The sequence below is a fragment of the Monomorium pharaonis genome, chromosome 11 (genome assembly GCF_013373865.1).
Source record: "Monomorium pharaonis isolate MP-MQ-018 chromosome 11, ASM1337386v2, whole genome shotgun sequence".
Taxonomy (NCBI): Eukaryota; Metazoa; Arthropoda; class Insecta; order Hymenoptera; family Formicidae; genus Monomorium; species Monomorium pharaonis.
The window spans coordinates 4821722-4840236 of record NC_050477.1 but is presented as its reverse complement, the minus strand read 5'-3'; the positions used below and the strand labels follow the sequence as shown (position 1 = coordinate 4840236).

General features: G+C 48.7%; 1 protein-coding gene and 1 long non-coding RNA gene across 2 annotated transcripts in view; both read left to right on the top strand.

Moving 5' to 3' along the window:
- The first annotated feature begins 6186 nt into the window (after nucleotides 1-6186).
- LOC105829942 (cerebellar degeneration-related protein 2) overlaps nucleotides 6187-18515 on the top strand; it is a 25178-nt gene continuing 12849 nt past the window's right edge. The window contains exon 1 of the mRNA XM_036293429.1: nucleotides 6187-6788. Coding sequence (XP_036149322.1) covers nucleotides 6713-6788 — 76 coding nt within the window. The 5' untranslated portion in view covers nucleotides 6187-6712. The remainder of the gene's footprint in view (nucleotides 6789-18515) is intronic.
- The window catches only part of LOC118647823, a 16629-nt gene continuing 4908 nt past the window's right edge, over nucleotides 6795-18515 (top strand). The window contains exon 1 of the long non-coding RNA XR_004964963.1: nucleotides 6795-12777. This is a non-coding gene — a long non-coding RNA (uncharacterized LOC118647823). The remainder of the gene's footprint in view (nucleotides 12778-18515) is intronic.

Here is an 18515-nt window from a genome sequence, read left to right as displayed (position 1 = left end):
TGCCGTCTCTTTTCGATAAAACTGTTTCCCTTTGATCTTTTTCTCTTGATAATCAGTTAACATTGAGTAAAACTTTTATTGCTGAAGTGTTATATTTACATAAATATAGCATAACGTTTATATCAAAATAGAAACGATGTTTTTAATTAAAGAATTATTTCTTATACAGTAATTATTGCACAAGGTTCCATGCTAATGACAATGAAAAAAAGGCCTACAATGGTTCACACGGTGAGACGAGTACGTGTCGGGCAGACGAGCACGCTAAAGTCCCGGGGTCGCCCACGAGAGATCTCGCGGGAATACTTCTGTCACGCGAAATACGTCCGCTCGCTCGCTCGCTCGCTCGCGCGAATTCCGCTTTTCCCTCGGTGGAACCCGACGAATATGGCTCGCACCGTGCGAGCGCAGCGGCGGCGAGTTTTCGCGCTGCCAAGTCGCGTCGGATAATTGACAGATCGAATGACGGGGAGATCGAACCCGCTCGCGACTTTCCTTCGCTAACGAGAGCATCGCGTCGTCGGATATTCGGTCCATACTTTCTCATCGGGCCGGAGATTTCCGGAGGTTTTACGGCGTGCCGTCCTGTCCCGTTGTTACCTCGATGAGGTCAACCAGGAGTCAGGACAGAGAGCGTTTCGTTCGGACTGGGCGAAGCGGCGCGCGAGGAAAATCCTCGCCGGGAAATGAACTTTCGCGATTGCCGACATTAAGGTTGAATTACCTCTTCTTGCGGAGAACTTGAGACTTTTCAGCGCTCTCTTAATTTGCTGAATAAAGTTTGTCAGCGTTTCATTAATATGGATAGAGCTGCTAATTGTTTGATTAGATTAGAGACGGCGATGATTTACAGAAGCGATTTTGCTGTAAGCAAATTGAATTCGATTGAACTCAATTTAATTTAAATCGTCTATTATATTAATCGGAATACGATCGCGGCCGCTCTAAATAATAATAATGACAATTTAATGGCGTATGTACGAGATTGATTTATACGGTTGCGTAGTTCGGATAACTGCAAGCGGCATGAATGAAGAAGATGTAAGGCGCCAGAGCGAAGCTGTCGCCTTACCTGTAATAAGAACGAGACGATTGGAGCACACGGTAAATAAATTATAAAGCAAAAACGAACGGCGAACAGAGCACAAGAAAAGTATACAGCTCACAGAACAGAACGTGAACTAAGTGGAGCATAAAGAATACAATGTACGATACTGGATGAAGCTGTAAAAGACGAGATTCAATAAAACTGATAGATCGCGTCGCAGCTTCTCGTCGTCCTGAAAAATTATCCTCAAAAGATGAAGTCATATTATTCCTTTAATCTTCAAAATTTAATTTAAAAACTAGTTTATTTATTTCATATTTTATATTTACATTTTCTTATTAATAATTTATTACATTATACTAGCTTATCCTGATAATTTTCTCATAATTTTTATTTTTATATTATTTTAATTTATTAATTTACTAAATAACCTTGTAAATTTTAATTTAAATTATCTTATATTTCATTTCGCACAATAATTACTTTTTAATTACTTGGATATTAATCAATTGAATTATTTTTTATTACTTAAAGTATAAATATCTATTAAAATCATTTTATAATTCAATAATTCAAAAATGAGACTAAACCTTATTGTCGCCAGTTATAAAAATAATTAACAATTTTACTCTTATACTTCCTCGTCAAGATTTAATATTATTGAGGTAACTAAAATATATCTTGCCCTCATTTAAGTGTTTCACCGAACCACGCTCCAGATGATGCACGTGCTTAACAGATAAATACTGAATAGTGCGAGCGTCAAGCGTAACCGCGGGACGACACGACGACGACAACAGCAGCATCAGCATCAACATTACGGTATCGGATCGCAACGGGTCGTTAGGTAGCTCCGCCACGACGATTAGTCTCGCATACCGATCGAGAAGAGCGCGCGGTACAAGAAAAAAATGTCCGGACGCAGCTGATGCACACGCGCGCTTGCGATAACGGTGAAACGGAAAAAACGGCGATTTTTCCCCCGGGCGGCTGATCGAAAGCGCGTGGGATTCCCCTCCGCGCCAAGGGGGAAGGAGACGGGGAGGGGAAGGAAAAGATATCCCGATCTCACTATCGATCGCGAGAGAGGTCGTCGAGAGATGAGAGGCGAGCGGCGGCGACTCTCGGGTAAAAGTTCGCGGCTCGCGATAGATAGAGACGGATAGATAGAGGCCGATGGATCAAGATCGCCGACGTCGGTGCGGCGACGTGAAATCGTTTTCTAACCGCAGAAACGGAAGGCCGACTTTTCCGCGACTCTCGCCGTGGAATCACGCTCGCGCGTGAGGTGAATCGTCCGCGACCTGTGGAAACGGCTCTCCGCGAGATGAAATGGAAACGCGTATCCCTTCGTCTCTCCTCTCGAAGCTCCCTGTCTGTATCGGAAGAAACGGAAACCGATCGGGAACGCGTGCTTGTCTCATCAAATCGAAACGAGCGATTCGGCATTAATCGAGTCCAATCCATCTCAATCTACGGGATACCAGGGGAGGGTAGGGGAAGCGTGTAATTTCGGCGACAGATGAAGCGGGGGGTTCCCATAAGCGGAGAGAGGATCTCCATTGTACTCCCCCTTCGTCTATCGCAATCCTAATTGTCTATCGATCCTGAGAACGCGCGGCGATCGCGGTATCAGGTATCGGAATAGTAATTTCTTCTAATAGCAGGAAGCTAGCATGTTCCCGCATCTCGTCGATGAGGGGTCCATGTCTTCGGTAGAGGAAGAGACCAACGAAAGGAGAGTCCCGGGAGGAGATCGCGGAAGTTAGGAGGGTGGGCTCGATCCTCCCCCTCCCAGTATATTATTAATATGGGATATGGCAAGAGAAAGAGAGAGAGAGAGAGAGAGAGAGAGAGAGAGAGAGAGAGAGAGAGAGAGAGAGAGAGAAAGAGAGATAAGGCAACACGCGTTTACCGATAATTGCGAGAGACTCGAACCCTGAGTCTCTGAAACTCGATACTCCCCCTTTTCCTTCTGCACTGTGTGTACGTTACATTGTAGATATTGTTATTACAAACGTGCAATCTCCCCGAGCGAGCGGGTAAACATCGGTTGCGGTGTGTGCCCTCGGCTTCCCAGCCCGCCCACCCGTGGAAAATGAAACGAATCCGTGAGATACTCTTATCGGCAATGATTGAACACCTGCCCGCTCGTGCTCGCCGCTCGACCGGAAGCGCCAGCAACTCGTGTACACGGCGTGAAATTGGGTGAACGATAATGATTTGGACTTTCGACGATGGGAATTGGTGCGCATCAATGTTCTTAGGCTTAAAAAAATGTTTGGACTAATACAGTTATAACATTGGCTTTTCTCCCTTTTTTTTTTTTTTTTTTTTTTAAGAAAACAAACAAGCTTCGGTTTTTCTTCAATTTTTTTCTGGTAATTAGGAATTTCTCGTTATCACAATCGCTTTCCCATGTATTTTGGAGAAAAACGCAAATAAGAATTTGATTTTATTCTCAATTTTATTTTTTTTTTTTAATTAGAAATACTAGTATCTCATTGTAACAGTTGTCTTTTCTACATTGCTCGGAAAAAAACGGAAAGACGATTTTTTACTCTCGAATCTAATCTTTTGAAAAATTAGGAACACTAGTGCGCGAACGAGTAATCACGAATAATCCTGTTAGTTGTCTGTGTGAGCAACTTCGTCAGCCCTGATTGATGCGCGCGTAGGATTATCTCGACGTGAGAAGCGAAAGAAAATCCCGGGATCGTTTTTCTTTTCGGGCGAGGAAGAAAAAAGAAACGGCATCCGATAGGCGGCGGGGTGAAGACGGATCGCCGTGACTCCGCGTCGCGATTTTTGCGCACAGCGGAGACACACGTAATAAATACACGTTATACGCTACTTTGACACCGCGGCATCGGTCTCCGGTGGGACGGAGCCGGTTTTTCGCGGTGGAACAATTAATTAAAACTATCCGGCGCCTGGTGAGCGGATTCGCGAGGTCCCCTACGCGTTTAAATGCGGCGACAGGTTTTTTTCGAACCTGCACTCGCGCACGCGACGGCCGCCAGTTATTTACGCGCGCGGCGCTTGTTAATCATCCGATACAGCCCGCGATAATCGCGCGGGTTATCCGCGATTAAAACGATACTTCATTTAATACTTTAGACGGGTCCCGCGCGACGCACACCGTTAACGCGAAGGATAATAAATGCGCTTACACGCGGCCGATGCCGATTTCCTTATCGGGAATTCGAAAGTTTCGATTTTTCGGCTTCGCGCGGAAGGGTTTGCATCCGGTTTTGTCCAGGCTTATCAGACTGTCGGCGCGTGCTCTCGAAAGAAACCTGAAAACCCAGATCTTTACAATCACAGACCTTTTATCGCGAGATCGTGATCATCAATCGAGCTGGGAGAAAGGACGTCGTCGATCGTCGACTCCCTCGGGATTAGATTAGACGGGCTGTCGGTCCGCCGGCATGCGATAAGACGGTTAATCCCGTTCGGCGCGCCGAATAACGGGACAAGCGAATTACTTATCGAGTATTACCCGGTCGAAACGGACACGCTCGCGTATGCATGAATGCACGCGCCGCACAACGCAACGCGCCGCCGCCGCGATGTCAGCGCGTAATGGGTGCCGGCTGCCTGCATGCAGAAACGCCGTCGAAGTCGCGGTGAAAACGCGCCGATTTGCTAAATCATTTCCTTTCTCCCTCCCGCGCTACGTTAAAATATAAATGTAAAAGCACATTCTACGGGAAAATATATAAAGGCAAATATAAAACTGACGTGATATAAAGATGTACTAAATATTGTACAACGTAATACATGACCAAAAATGCAATACATATATGTGTATATATATATATATATAAAATTCAATTAGGAAATATGTAAAAGATATGTGCAATTAGAGGATATGAATATTACTTTAATATATCTTATAATGATGCAATATTAAACAAAATGCCTTTAAATAGAGATTTCGAAACGACGCATAATTAAATGCATAAATCCATAACAAAATTAAATGAACGTTAGTCTGTATAAATTATGAATTTCAGTTTTACATAGTCTTTTTTACATAGACTTTTAGTGTTTGAAAAAATATAGGTATTATTAACTTTTTGATTTTTAAAAATTTTTTATATTTTACTACAATATAAATTTTCTTTGTAAAAACTATATTTTTGTATACAAAATGTTTTGCACTTTTATTCATTTTCCATTATTTACCCTATAAACTATTTTATCTTAATTGTACAATAATTTTAAATATATGTGTACATTTATAAAATTTCAGTTTGAACCGTTCAAACTGTTCATCATCAGGTATTTCTGAGCGTTAAATTTCGATGACTTATTATCCTGCATGGAGTAATAGGTCACGCGGTACAAAATAAAAAGTAGCGAAGAATTCTCGAGGCTAAGTCTCTTCGGGCTCTCGTTATTTTGCAGTCGTAGTAGAAATCGGTGATGCGCGACCACATTACGCAATGCGACATATAGCGCGCGAGAGCTAAGGAGCGAAGGACCTACATAAATCGTATAAGCACAAAGCGAACGACATATACACGCGGGCGTTCATTGTGCGAAATGTCAAAATGAACAAATGATCAGCGAAACTTTCTCCGATATCCGATCTCTTTGCGCGAGGCAAAGGATCTCTTTTGCGCTGCGTGGAACAAACGATTTGGCGCGGAAGTTGCGCGCAATGCGAGTTATGCCAACGATGAAATAATAAACGAATCGACGACGTTTCTACCTATATTTTCATACGTCGCTCGACAGGCGTATTAATCCGTTGCGTCAACGCAACGCGATTTCGCAGGAGAAAAGGGGTAGGAGGGGGGTAGTGGAGAAGCAAACACGGACACGCGCTTACGAGAAGCCTACTTCACGCCTCCTCGGAATTCGAACGCGCATATTCATTCAAGAGATTCATGAAATTCATGAATTCATATTTCGTGACGAAGGTAACCGGACGGAGAGAGCTCGGGGGGATGATGTCTTTTACCGATCTTGAATCGGCGTGGCGATAATGACGCGATAGCGCAGTCGCCGGCGGCGGCGACTGTTATTGATCGCGCGTCGTGCGCCGCCGTGTTTCACGGGCGCAAAACGGGGGTGCGGGACGCGGCGCGGACGCTCGCCGTGCGCCTGGACGCCGACTCCGCGGCCTGGTGGGGCAGTGCCAGCAGCGGTGCCAGTCAAGCCGGAGTGACAACGCCGGAGCAAGAGTGGGCCGCGCGTCTCGTCGCGCGAGCTGTCAAATTGCCGTGGTGCGTCGGGGGGGGGGGCCACGCCGAGGTACATCCTGGTGATTCTCGGGTCCACGGCCGCCTGGTCCGAGAGACGTATACGTGGGAGGACGGGGTGCGAGGAAGACGAACCCGGGGAGACGACGGAGGCGCGTTGCGCCGTCGCAGGTGGCGTCGTCGGGAGAAAGTGACGTTCCGGAGTCGGCAGTGGTCGCCCATGGCCGGCGGCTCTCCGCGAGCTCGCCGGGGTCCGTGAGGCCCGGACGGAACTCCCCGAGGTTCCCGCGCGCCGATTGGCTCGGCCGGGGCCGCGCGGCGAGCGCGCGCCAATAGCTTAAGCCCCCGCGAACGTGCGGGCCAGGCGGCCCCACGCGCGTCGCCGCCGCCGGCGTGCCGGTAGGCTGTATCGAGGACCAACGTCGTCGGTGCCAACGTCGTCGTCGCGAGAATGAGCCTACTGTCCTCCTCGATCGGCGGCGTCCGCTACCACGCGGACGAGGACGCCGACCAGAACATGCTCCAGGGTAAATCTCGCTTTTTTTTCCTCTCCGGTTTTCGTTACATTTTTCGAAAAAGCGATGTCGAATGGGCGAAGCGAGATCTCGCCCTTCGAAAGTGTCGCGTCCTCCTCGCGGAGGACGCGGCTCCGGTGTCAAGGCCGCGGCTGCCAAGAATGCGCGCAGGTGTGACCGGCGGCGCCGGAATTGTCGCGAGAGTTTTCGGGGTCGATCTCGATGGACGGTCGCTCCGCGAGGAGGATCGATGAGATGTGCGGCGGCGCGCATGTATGCATTATAAGCGTACGAGCGGAAACAAATCAACGCGAACTTCGATCACGCGCAAAGTCCACTCGTAATCGGGCGTCACACCTCTTGCATAATTGCAATAACCGCAAGTCAGCAGAGACTTGTATGTAACGTACGTGAAAAAATTGGTCCGGCGAAGCAAAAGTTGCCGCTGATCACGGAACGTTAATGTATAACGTTAATGTCGCTTTTCCCCTCCCCTCCGCGAGCGTCGTCCCTCCGTCCCTTGGAAACGACGGGAATTGCTCTCGCGTGTTCACCTCGGGACGGAGCGGCATGACTCATCGATTTGTCGCGCGATACGCGCACCCGTTGCGCTCGTGTGGGCGCTGTGAGTGGAAGACATTCGTCGGCTGTTGAAGGTATTCCCTTGCGGTCGCGTCTTCGCCAGATCGTTGCGAATGTCTTCGAGACGACACTTCCCAGGAATCCAATGATTTGCCAAGGGACTGAATCTCATCTGTATTTTCTATCTGTATTTATATGAATTTATATGAATAATTTCGCTCGCGCATTTAAGAATTTACATTTACATTGGGCCATCAAGATAATGGGGCCTAATAAAATTATGCAAATTATTTTCAAATCCTAAGCTAAAATTCTTCTAGAATTTATCTTGCAGACACTTTTAATAAAATATCTTTTAGATATCCGCAAGACGTTTCCTGGATTCTTTCCATATATATTATCTGTATGTACATATGACCTCCGCGTTGATACGAGAAAGTGCTTTCCAAAAACAGAACGATGCATTTTTTCTTTCCTCACGCGAATATCCCGCACTTGGGCCAAACTTTCGCTCTCGTTGACCCTCGAGCCCGCGAGCAACCTTTAATCGCGGCGAAGAAAGTACAAGAGAGGCTTTAGATATAAAAGCTGCCGCCGTTACGCGCGATTAAATTTTATCGCCGCGAGTGACCTTAGTGTTATTTTCGTCGGCGATTTCCACCTGATCGACAACAGACGATTCGTCGGACAGCGTGGCGTACGTATACCTTTCCTCGGGCGAACTGTAATCAAATACGATTCACCGTCGCGTCGAACTCAAATTGTTTTCCTTTTCTTTTCTTTCTCCGTGGATTTTGTTGTCGAGAAGCACGAGGGACGCCCGGCGGCGATTCCTCGCCGCGTTGCGTGCTCCGCTCGTGGAAAAACGCGATCCTTATGAAATGTCGGCACGAACCCGCGTCGACGAGGTCCCCGCGACGGGACGTGCGGCGGGGAGGATCGCGTGTAGACACCAGAAACGCGAGCGAGTTTTGTGGATATTGATCAGCGGGAGTATTTTAGATCGCGGAGTCTGCGCGCGGCGCGCTCCGCGGAATTCGTCGTGGAATCCCTAACGTGTACAGGAAAACACCGACGAGATTCACGGAGACTCGCCGGTGACGTTTCTTCGTCTCGTCTTGGACGATTCCGGGATTCCCCCCCCCCCCCCCCGCCCCCCGTTCGCTCGTCCGCGGCGCGCTATTAAGTCATTAAAAGTGCACGCGGATAATGGAGCGCTACAGAGATAAATAAAGGACGATGATTTATGCAAACGACTACGCGCCATTGCCGGTCGCGTTCTGGTTGTGCTCCTTCCTCTCGCGGACCGGCTGGAGGAAATGACGGTCGCGCATATTTATGACTATATCCATCCACTCGGCGCTCGGGGCACTCGCGCATGCAGCTCTCCGCGGCTTAAAAAATGACGGTATGTGGGGCACAAATAATATGCGGCCCGACCGACTTGGGCGCCCGCGCTAGTGACAGACGATTAATCGACAATTACAGCCGCGCTTCAGAAAAGTGTGCTGATCGATTGAGAGCTGACATTTAGGAGAAGGTTGAAAAAAAAAAAAGAGAGACACATACACACGCGTACGTATCTTTAATTTCTTGACTGGGATAGGGCCTCCGCGAATTTGTTCCATTCACCTACGTCTCCAATCAAATCTAAATTACCTCCATCATTTTCCATCTCTCTTCGAAACTTTCTTCCATTTTGTTGCGTACGTAGGTAATAACATAAAAAGGAAAACTTTGCAAGAGTGAAAGTGAGTATATAGCGTGTATCTATAGGTTAATCACCTTAAGGGACGAAACCCTACTCGATAGGTTGCCATGAAACACCCTTCTCGATGTTTTCCATACATATCGCGTGTATCGATCGTCTCGACGGTTTCTAGACTGAGGAGGGCCCGATGAATAGCCGTGTTGTTGTACACGTGAGGGAGTATTTAGAAGAAAAATTGCCAAACGCTGTCCTAATATACGATATCCACACCCAATACAATTCCAGCGTAACGATTTGCGCTCGAACATCCGTTTTTGTTTGATCGAAACGCAACTGGCTGTCGCGGAAACGGCGAATCGATCCTTTCGGACGACGTCCGACGAATAAGTGGCTCGAATAATAATTTTTGAATGAGAAAGTTTCGTAGAATTACAGTCGTTTCACTTTAACGAGTTTCTAATTAAATGTACGATCGATGCGACGTAGGTCACCTAAATAACAACCTCCCCGTAGATCCTTGACGATTAACATATAGACGAAGCGATGTCGCGCAATCTGCTTCGCGGGTAATAGGATCGATATTGCAATCTTCTCCTCTGTAGCCCGACACCTCAATAGGTACCTAGGCGATACGGATGTCCCTATTGTTGTCGAGGCAGCAGCACCGCCTCGGAAAGAATCTCTCGGAACACGAGAAAGGAAATCAAACTTTCTCGTCGCGCGTCGCCTGTAATCAAAATATTATACACGCTTATTGCCGTCGACTCCGACACGCGATCTCTTGTTGACTTTTGCGCACGGGCAGACAGACAGATAGCCTCCCGCCCAACTCTCCTTAGATCTGTAACAATATTACGGAGCGGAGAACTTCGAAACTGATCCCGATTGAACGACGTTAAACTTGGTCGCGATTGTCGCGTTTCTCTTCCGATATACCTCTCGATTGGTTTTAATCCCCCGTATTTAGGTCCGATTCACTTTTTTTGCCGTCGCACGGAACGTGTTTTTGTCGCTAGCACTCGGTCCAGCCGCTATCTACCTTTATTTCTATGGTGAAAGCCGCGCTCTGTGATAAGAATGTTTCCAACGGAGTTGGCCCCTTAACTCGGCGGCCGCGGAGTGTCGAATCATTTTTGACTTACTTACCGAGCTCGTTCAATGCTAATCGAAACATAATCGAACATCGTGAAGTCTTTCACTCGAGAAAGTTCTCAAAATCGCACGACACCTTCAACAACGCGCGCGCGCATTTGCATTATTATTTGCTGAAATACGACGTTGATATCGGTGACGGTAAATGATTTACGAGCTTTCGTGCTGCTACCCGCGGTGAAAGGGGGAAGGTGATCTAGTTTCGAGAAACGATCCCTCAAAACCGAATGTGCCGCCGCGCGTGCATCACTTTCGTTAAGCGACTCACTTCAAAGTGCGAAAACAATTGCTCAGCGTTCTAATGCCCGGCGCAAATCGCGCGAAGATCGAAAATTTAGAAAATGTCGGGGAACTCGCGTGCAAAATCGATCGATAAAGTGAAAGAGCGAGGTATATATGTTTTTACGTTTTTTTTCTCTCTCTCTCTCTCTCTCATGGAGACTGCTGCGAACGCGCGTTAGTTCCGTTTTATAGGAAATGCCTGCAGCTTCTCTCCGGTCAGGAGCGAGAGACTTGAAGACACCGGGACAGAGATACGTCCCACACGCGACACACGATTAAACCGGAATTCCGGTGGTGCGTCTCGAGTGGCGTTATTGAAATCGGAGAGAGTGCGAGTTCGAACGGCCGCAAAAAGAAAAGAAACACGCGGAACGGGAAAGAAAGAAAAATAAACCCGGCGGCTGCGTTGACATCGCGCGTCGTACGTAGGCTTCGGTCCCCAATGTCCCCCCCATCGAACTTTCCAATGTCGCGGGAAACCCCCTCGCGTTTGCCCGGCGGCGGGCAAGTCAAGTGGAGCGTCCGTACAACACGTGCACATTCTACGCATCTTGACGCGCGATAAATACGGTCGTTTTGTCGATTAAGCCGTTAATTAGCGATAGCGTTCTCCCGAGCGACAGGCGATCGGCGAAGCAATGTTTATCTAATCGCGAGGAGAGTCGCGTCTCTTTGACGAGGACTTGATTCGATTATAATTATCGCCTCCGGGCGACTGTCTCTCCCCCCTCCTCTCTCTCTCTCTCTCTCTCTCTCTCTCTCTCTTTCTCTCCCTCGCGCAATTGGAAGTGATGGAGAGTCCCGGACTCTCTCTGCTGTGCGAACATTGTTTTCTTCCTGTATGACGCGCGAGAGGAAAGGGAAGAGGGGTTCCACCGAGTAATCTATACTTTTAACCATCTAACGCACGTCAAATTACAAAATCATTGGAATTATTGTCAAATCGTGCGGTAGACGTATAATTAACTTTGACGCGTAATTTCTCCGGGATTCCCCCTCTCCGCATCGAAGGACCCTCGGGGACGTTTGGTCATGGTGAGCTTATTGCGCTCTCACGTCGCATTTTTTTACGTCGTTCGTCGTCGTTTCCATCGAGATATCTCGTCATTAAAAAAAACGAGATGTAGTATACATAGCCGATCGCGTGTGAGAGCCTTCCCCTTCTCGCGCGTATGCCGGCTCGATTAATCGGAGCGTTTAGAGAGGAACACGCGCGAGGGCCTCTAAAACTCGGCATCACGATCCTGACCCAGCGGGTCGATCGGCCGGCTAAAAACACGAGACGGGGAGACGCAGCGGAATCGTTACGCTCGCGTAACACTTCGGGGCCGATCGACGTGAGCGGCTCGCCGTCGCTGTGAGAAACTCCGCGCTCCGTCCAAGCCGGGCGACGAAACTACATTGCGACGGCGGCGGCGTCGTATGTACAGGGGATGCGGAGGAAGCGATGGAGAGCCGCTGGATTTTAATCCGCGCCGGCACGGAATCCGATCGGACGTCGACTCCTCGCTCGCCGCGCCGCGATTATATGCCCGGTAACGGTACAAGGTGCAGCAGCGCGCACTCGCGCGATGACCGAGAGGGACCCTCCTCGCGGAGAGATGCCTATCTTCGCGAATAGAAAGAAAGAGAGAGAGAGAGAGAGAGATATGCATAGCCGGCGAATCTCCGTGACCTGGAACGGAAACTACGAATTTCCTCCGTCTGGAATATCAAGGGATACCATCCTACGCTCGTAGGATCTGCCGATCGATCGCTCGTTGATCGCTCGATCGATCGCGTGGATTATTTTCTAAGCCCAACAAAGATCCTTGCCCCGCCTCGGTGGCCCTCCCCGCGGAGTATAACGTAACCGTTACACTCGCCGATGAAATTATTTAACGTCCGCGTCTCGATAACGTGCGGTTCGACTCGACGAAGAGAGAGAGAGAGAGAGAGAGAGAGAGAGAGAGAGAGGAGCGGGAGAGGTCGGGAGTACCTGCACGGAGAGACAGACCGTAAAGATAGAAAGTCGATGCAGGTGCGCGACGAGAATAGCGCGCCACACGTTGATTGGCGCGCATAATAAAACTTGACAATATATCCCGCGTAATTATTCGTCTCTTAAGCCGACAAGGGTGATAGGCTTAGCCAGATATTATCGCGCGCGCCCATCGGCAAAACCACGCGGCCGCAAAACGATCTCTCTCGTGCGAGAATTATTACGGGCGATTATCCTGGCGCGTCGCGTCGCGTTACGGCAACTCGTAACACGTTCCGCAATTACCGTATTCTGTGCGTATATGGTCGATTTGTCTCCCGCGAATAAGTAAATCCCTCCTTGCCGTCGCGGAGAACGGCCGTTAGAATACGTCTCTCTCTCTCTCTCTCTCTTTCTTTTTTCTCTTCTCGCGTGTCGAATTCCGACGATGACCGGACTGACCGCAGCCTGACCCAGTTGCACCATGGTCTCTCTCGTTGACCGTGCACCTCCTCGCGACCCGGCGGGCGACGACGTATTATTCATCGCGCGGAATCCTCTCCTCCGCGAGGTAAGGCACGGCTATTCATCGCGGCTTCCCGAGCGGATCGGTTCCCTCACCTACCGGTTAGAGGAGAAAACCGCGGTACTGTGACCCCTGCAGGTGCTGGGTTGGAAGGATGTCGCATTGTAGTTTTAGCTCAAAGTTCATTTACATTGGGAAACTATTTCATTCAGCTTTAAACGTAACGTTTTTTGTAACAATTTTATAATGAGACACTGTGTTTTTTTGAAATATATTTTAGTGGAGGGACCACATTATCATCACTGCGTCTGTTTCTTCGATCCATTTTACATAGTATATTTTTACAAATAATCCTGATCACAAAACATTAGTGTAATATTGGGAAGTAATATAAAGGCAATGTTCACAATATTGGTCCAATGTTAATTGTAAAGTAGACGCTTCAACTTATTTAGCCAATTTGCCCAAGCAGCAATATCGATTCAACATTAATTGGACCAATGTTTTCACGATGGATATTCATTGTATTCTAATTTAGAACCAATATTTTATGACCAATATTGGCGTTACATTGGAAAAACATTGATCAATGCACTCCCAATGTAACCAATATTTAGCCAATATCAGACAATCTACTGCCAATATATTGTGCTACAGGAGTCTCGGATATTTTGAATCTATTGAAGCAATTTTGAATCCCGCGGAGTTTCAATTTAAAATATCGATTAGCAACGAAGTTGTTGTAACAAGATGTAAACGTGGAGGGTCCCAACATCCTCTTCTTCTCTATTAATACCGGTCGTCGCCATGCCTCGTTACCCGCGCGACGTGGGCGAACGTTTTTCTCTTCGCGGGCCTCATCGGGTTGATACTCGGTTCACTGGGTGAGCGTACGGTATGCGCCTGTTGCATTCCCGCGGCGCGTTACCTCGCACGTTACCGCTCGCATACTTGTTCCAGTTTTCCTGGGCGTGTATCTCCACGGGAGTCCCCGACGGGCGATTTCGCAGGCGCTACGAAAAGGCGCGCGGAATCGCGCATATTATTACCTCTCTTACACGAACGTAGGCAACGCCGCGGGCGTTATATCGTTTCCACGTGCCATCACGCGAGACGCGTATAATATATATGATACATTCCCCGACCGTACGTGTGGCGGTTGCGTTACATCAGCGCGAAAAGGCCGAATGTGTAACGAATTATTTAAAAAATCCTCGTAACGCACGAAGGTCACGCTCGGCGTACGCCGCGCGCGAATTCGTTGCGCGAACCGAGGAATTACGCACGCGCGTAATAGGGCGCGTGGTAAATAATGGGATCGTGGTCGATGGCTCTTTCTCTCTTTTGTTTTCCCTTTTTCGTTTGCGCGGCGCCGGCCGACGCTAGGAGACGTCCGGATTACGTCGCGCCTTTCCGTCCTGACGTCTCGCGCGAAAAAAAAAGCGAAAAAAAGAAAAGTCCCAAGGCTGCGCGCGATGCGAGCGCGCACGAAATGGTAACGCTTTCTCGCCTCCTCGCGCGTGGAAAACCGATGTAATTTTCGCGGGAGCAATTTACATTTCCGGACGGTGTTTAATGCCGCGCCGGTTTCTCGCGCTCTTTCACGCACGATATCCGCCGTAAATCAGTAGCGGCAATTACTCGATCGGGTTCTTTTTTCTCCCCTTACTTGTCAATCTCGCGCGCGACGCAAAAGTGAATTCCAATCGGGATCTACTATCCCCGGAAAACGCAACAGAAGTCTCGGAAGCAATCGAATAATTCCGTAATACGTGCCCTGATTCTAATCTCTTGGTTGCATCGAGTCCGGAATGCAATTCGGTCGGACGTCGTCGTCGCTTTACGCGCGCGCGCGCGCGCGCGCGCTCCGCGAGTGTGCGCGTGCACAAAAGAGGAGATAGAGAAAGAAATGAAGTGCCGGCGCACTGTTTTTTTTTTCTCTCCTTGCAATTTCACGTCCATAATTCGCCGCGACTGCCATTGTTACGCCCGTTTCTCTCGTTACCGACGACGCGTGCATCCTCGCACGCAACGCGGTCACTCGCGTATGTGATTTTTGTCGAGCGCAAACCACGCGCAAAACGCGGCGCGAATCTCTTCTCTCCTACTCATCCTCCGACTCGGTTCAGATACCGTCGTGTCACGCACGATGAATACCGCGTGATGGTACCTCGGGCCCGCGGATTGTTACGGTTGTTTTTGTCGGAATATCTAATTGTCTCGGCAGACGCGTCTCGGGGATGCGTTAGATTCCATTCCGGAAACAAGGTAGCATTGTGTGCATCTACCGAACATCTGTTATTCGTTAAACGGTCGACGATTCTCAGCTGCGAGACTGTCCGTTTTGAGAATGTATTTTTCCGTAAGATCATATTGCAACAGGCAAACACAGTTAAAAATGTACACAGAGAGAATGATTTCTTATAGATTTAATAAACAAACTTTGTTCGACTATTTCAAAGCACGATTTCTCGTTTTTAATAAATTTTATATATATATTTCTTTAGCTTTAATAAAATTTATTATATGTGTCATATTTCATAGATTATTTTACAATATACATTTGAATATTTTTTGTAAAATTTGAACATAATTCTCTTATTAATATAAAAGTTACTTAAGTTTTTACTCCCCTTTCTTATGTAAAACCACGGTCCGCGGCGCTTATTTGCAAGTTTGATGAGGAAGCAGCATTACGAATTAAATTCTGTACGCATACATTAATGAAGCGCTAATAAATGCTCGTGCAAAAGTTTACTTGGACCCACATACTTGTTCAGAAGTTATTCGCCAAAGACTGCATATGCTCATTTTCGCCGTAAATTGTGCAATTTTACAAATTACCATTTACGTAACCTTACATAACTTTTTTACATCGTTTCGTAGAACGGGTACGAGGGTCACGAGGGTGCGCTTGCCTCCTTCTATCATCCATTCGTTGAATCGAAAACGGTCAAGCTAGCTCTCGGGAGGATTCTAAAATCCTCGTTTTGCGTATGTAGTCCGCGTGTGCAGTCGGCGCGAGCGCGATCCGCGTCCCACGCGGATCCCCGCGAATTTTTGTGAAAGTAAAAGACCACGGCGTGGAATTCGAGTCCGCGCGAACACACGTTGCACGCGTGGCCGGTAAATCAACGTTTGGCACACTGACTCGATTTTAGCGTGGCATGCACGCACGCACGCACGACCTCCCTCGGTCGACGACGACGTTACACCACGTGTTGCGTACACGGAGATCGACATAGAAGATCGCCGGCGAGGAAGAGTGACGTCGGTTGGCGAATATAATCACGGCTCTCGTTATACGCGCGGTATTATTATTCCCCGCAACCGCCGTGTGCGCCGTGGGAAGGTGTCTCGGTCGTGCGAAGAGGATGTGTGCGCCGCGCTAACGAGCGCTCTTTCTCCTCGTTGCGAGAGACACATCTCGTCGACCTCCAACCGTAACGAAGTGCCAAATTGCGCGAGACATTCTCGCGCACCGCCCATTATCTTCCCCTCTCCCCCCCCCCCCCTCCCCATTTTTCCTCTCCTAATAAAGAAGACGCGATATTAAATTCTACCTTGGCGCGTGGAAAATGGCGCGCGAGCGCGGTAGGGAGGTTTTCTACAGAGTTTCCGCTAATATGCTCGCCGTATATACAAGTTTCAAACACAATCGTCTCGCTTACAAAACCCGCGAGTAAAAAAGAAGGATGCCGCGGCAAACCGCGGGTATCCGCGTATACACGACTAGTTAACCAGCGGATTAATTACCGGGCGCGCGCGCGCGCGCGCGGCTGATAATGCCTCCGACGTGAAAATCGAATTAGCATATCGCGAAGATAGTCATCTCATCGCTGGGTAATCCAGCGATTACATTCTATACCGAGACCTGAACGTCTAATATCCCGCATCCCGTAACGTTGCCCGCCGGGCGTCCCGTAACGTTGACCTTCTTTCTTCATCCTCCACGAAGATATACGCCTATTCCTATACCTATACCGCTTTCCGATAGCGTTACACACCGGCCGCGCGATACGCATTATCTGCGATCTACAAAGCCGTTCCAGAATCTCGCGGGGTCAGCGAATTCCAATTCCTCTCCTACGCCTCGAGCGGAGAGCTTGGCCTCCTCCGGGAAGTGAAACCCCCCTCTCGAGGGGAGAGAGTTTATTTCGCGGAACGATATCAATATGCATAATTTGCCTTCCTTCCTTCCTGCGGCCGCGCGAAGCGCAGTTTACGATATCCTACTCCGGAACCTCTCGCGGGATACGCGCTCGTCCTTCGTAACGCTGGAAATCTCACCCCCCGATCTCGATTTGCTCCTTGATTTATTCGCGCGCCGCGGGAAATCGGCAGTCATCGTCTCGTGCTAATTGCTCGGCCTGTCGACAGACATGTCGAGCAGATTCGCACGTTGTTACTTAGGCCTGTTTCCTCGTGTCGACGCCGACGCCGGAACGATGGAAAAAGACGATGTGAAATTGCCGTGAAAACCCGCGGGCAAAAACCGCGCGACAGTTTCCGTTCGCTTTCCTCGCGATCTCGTCCCTCGTTCATCGCGAGAGACGGCCACTTTTTCCCAATTAAGCCGCGAAGGTGAAACGGACGATCGGGGTGGCCTTGAGCGATGGGATCGATTCGATCGTAGATCGGGAGGGAATTCAGCTTCCGCTTGGACCCTCCCGTTAATCGTGTTAATCCTATCGTAACAAGATTAGCGTTATTATAGGAGAATAACTCGCGGCGCGTAGCCTCGCGTTGGACCTCGTCGACGGGATAAGATCGATCGTTTAGAGGTGCTGACAAGAGAGGCGCGACACGCGCAACAATACCGGTTACGTCTTAATAGAACGAATGCGGGATAATGACTGATAATTATGTGTGAAATAGCCAAGGCCGGTCGTTCTTTCGACGATCGAAAGTGCCCGAGATACTTTCACTCGGCTTCCGCCGAGTGAGCACTGTCGAAAGAGGCACATCCGGCGCGCCTCCACGGTCCGGCTTGTTTTGCCGAAAAAAAGAACGAAGAGGAAAAAAATAAAAGATTCCCCGAAGAAAAACTTTGCCGCGCGATATTGGACCGGTCATCGCCTTTGACTCGGACGATTCATAACGCTGCAGCTTCAGAGAAGTGCAGCTAACGAGATGTTTAAAGGCCGACTATCTCGCGGCTCGCTTGTTTCCCGGGTGGCTGAAACTCAAGTCGGCGAGCTGGACCAGTGTGCAGTTACAGACGCACGGTAACGCGAAGGCGGATATACCCTCGCCCGCATTGACTTTTCCTTCACGAGATGCGGAGATCTCGTAGTTTCTGTTTTGTGCAGCGGAATTGCGTGTGCGGCGCCGATATTTCTGCAGCCCCGTGCTTCGACAGCACGACGGCATAAATTCTCGTCGAGAATTAATCCTTTTACACCGGGAGTATCGTAAAAGTGTATACGTTTCACCAATAAACGTATGTATCTACTCGGGAATTATAATAACATGTAATTACAAATTATGCGGTGTTATTATTACACCGGTAGTCGTTACTGTACA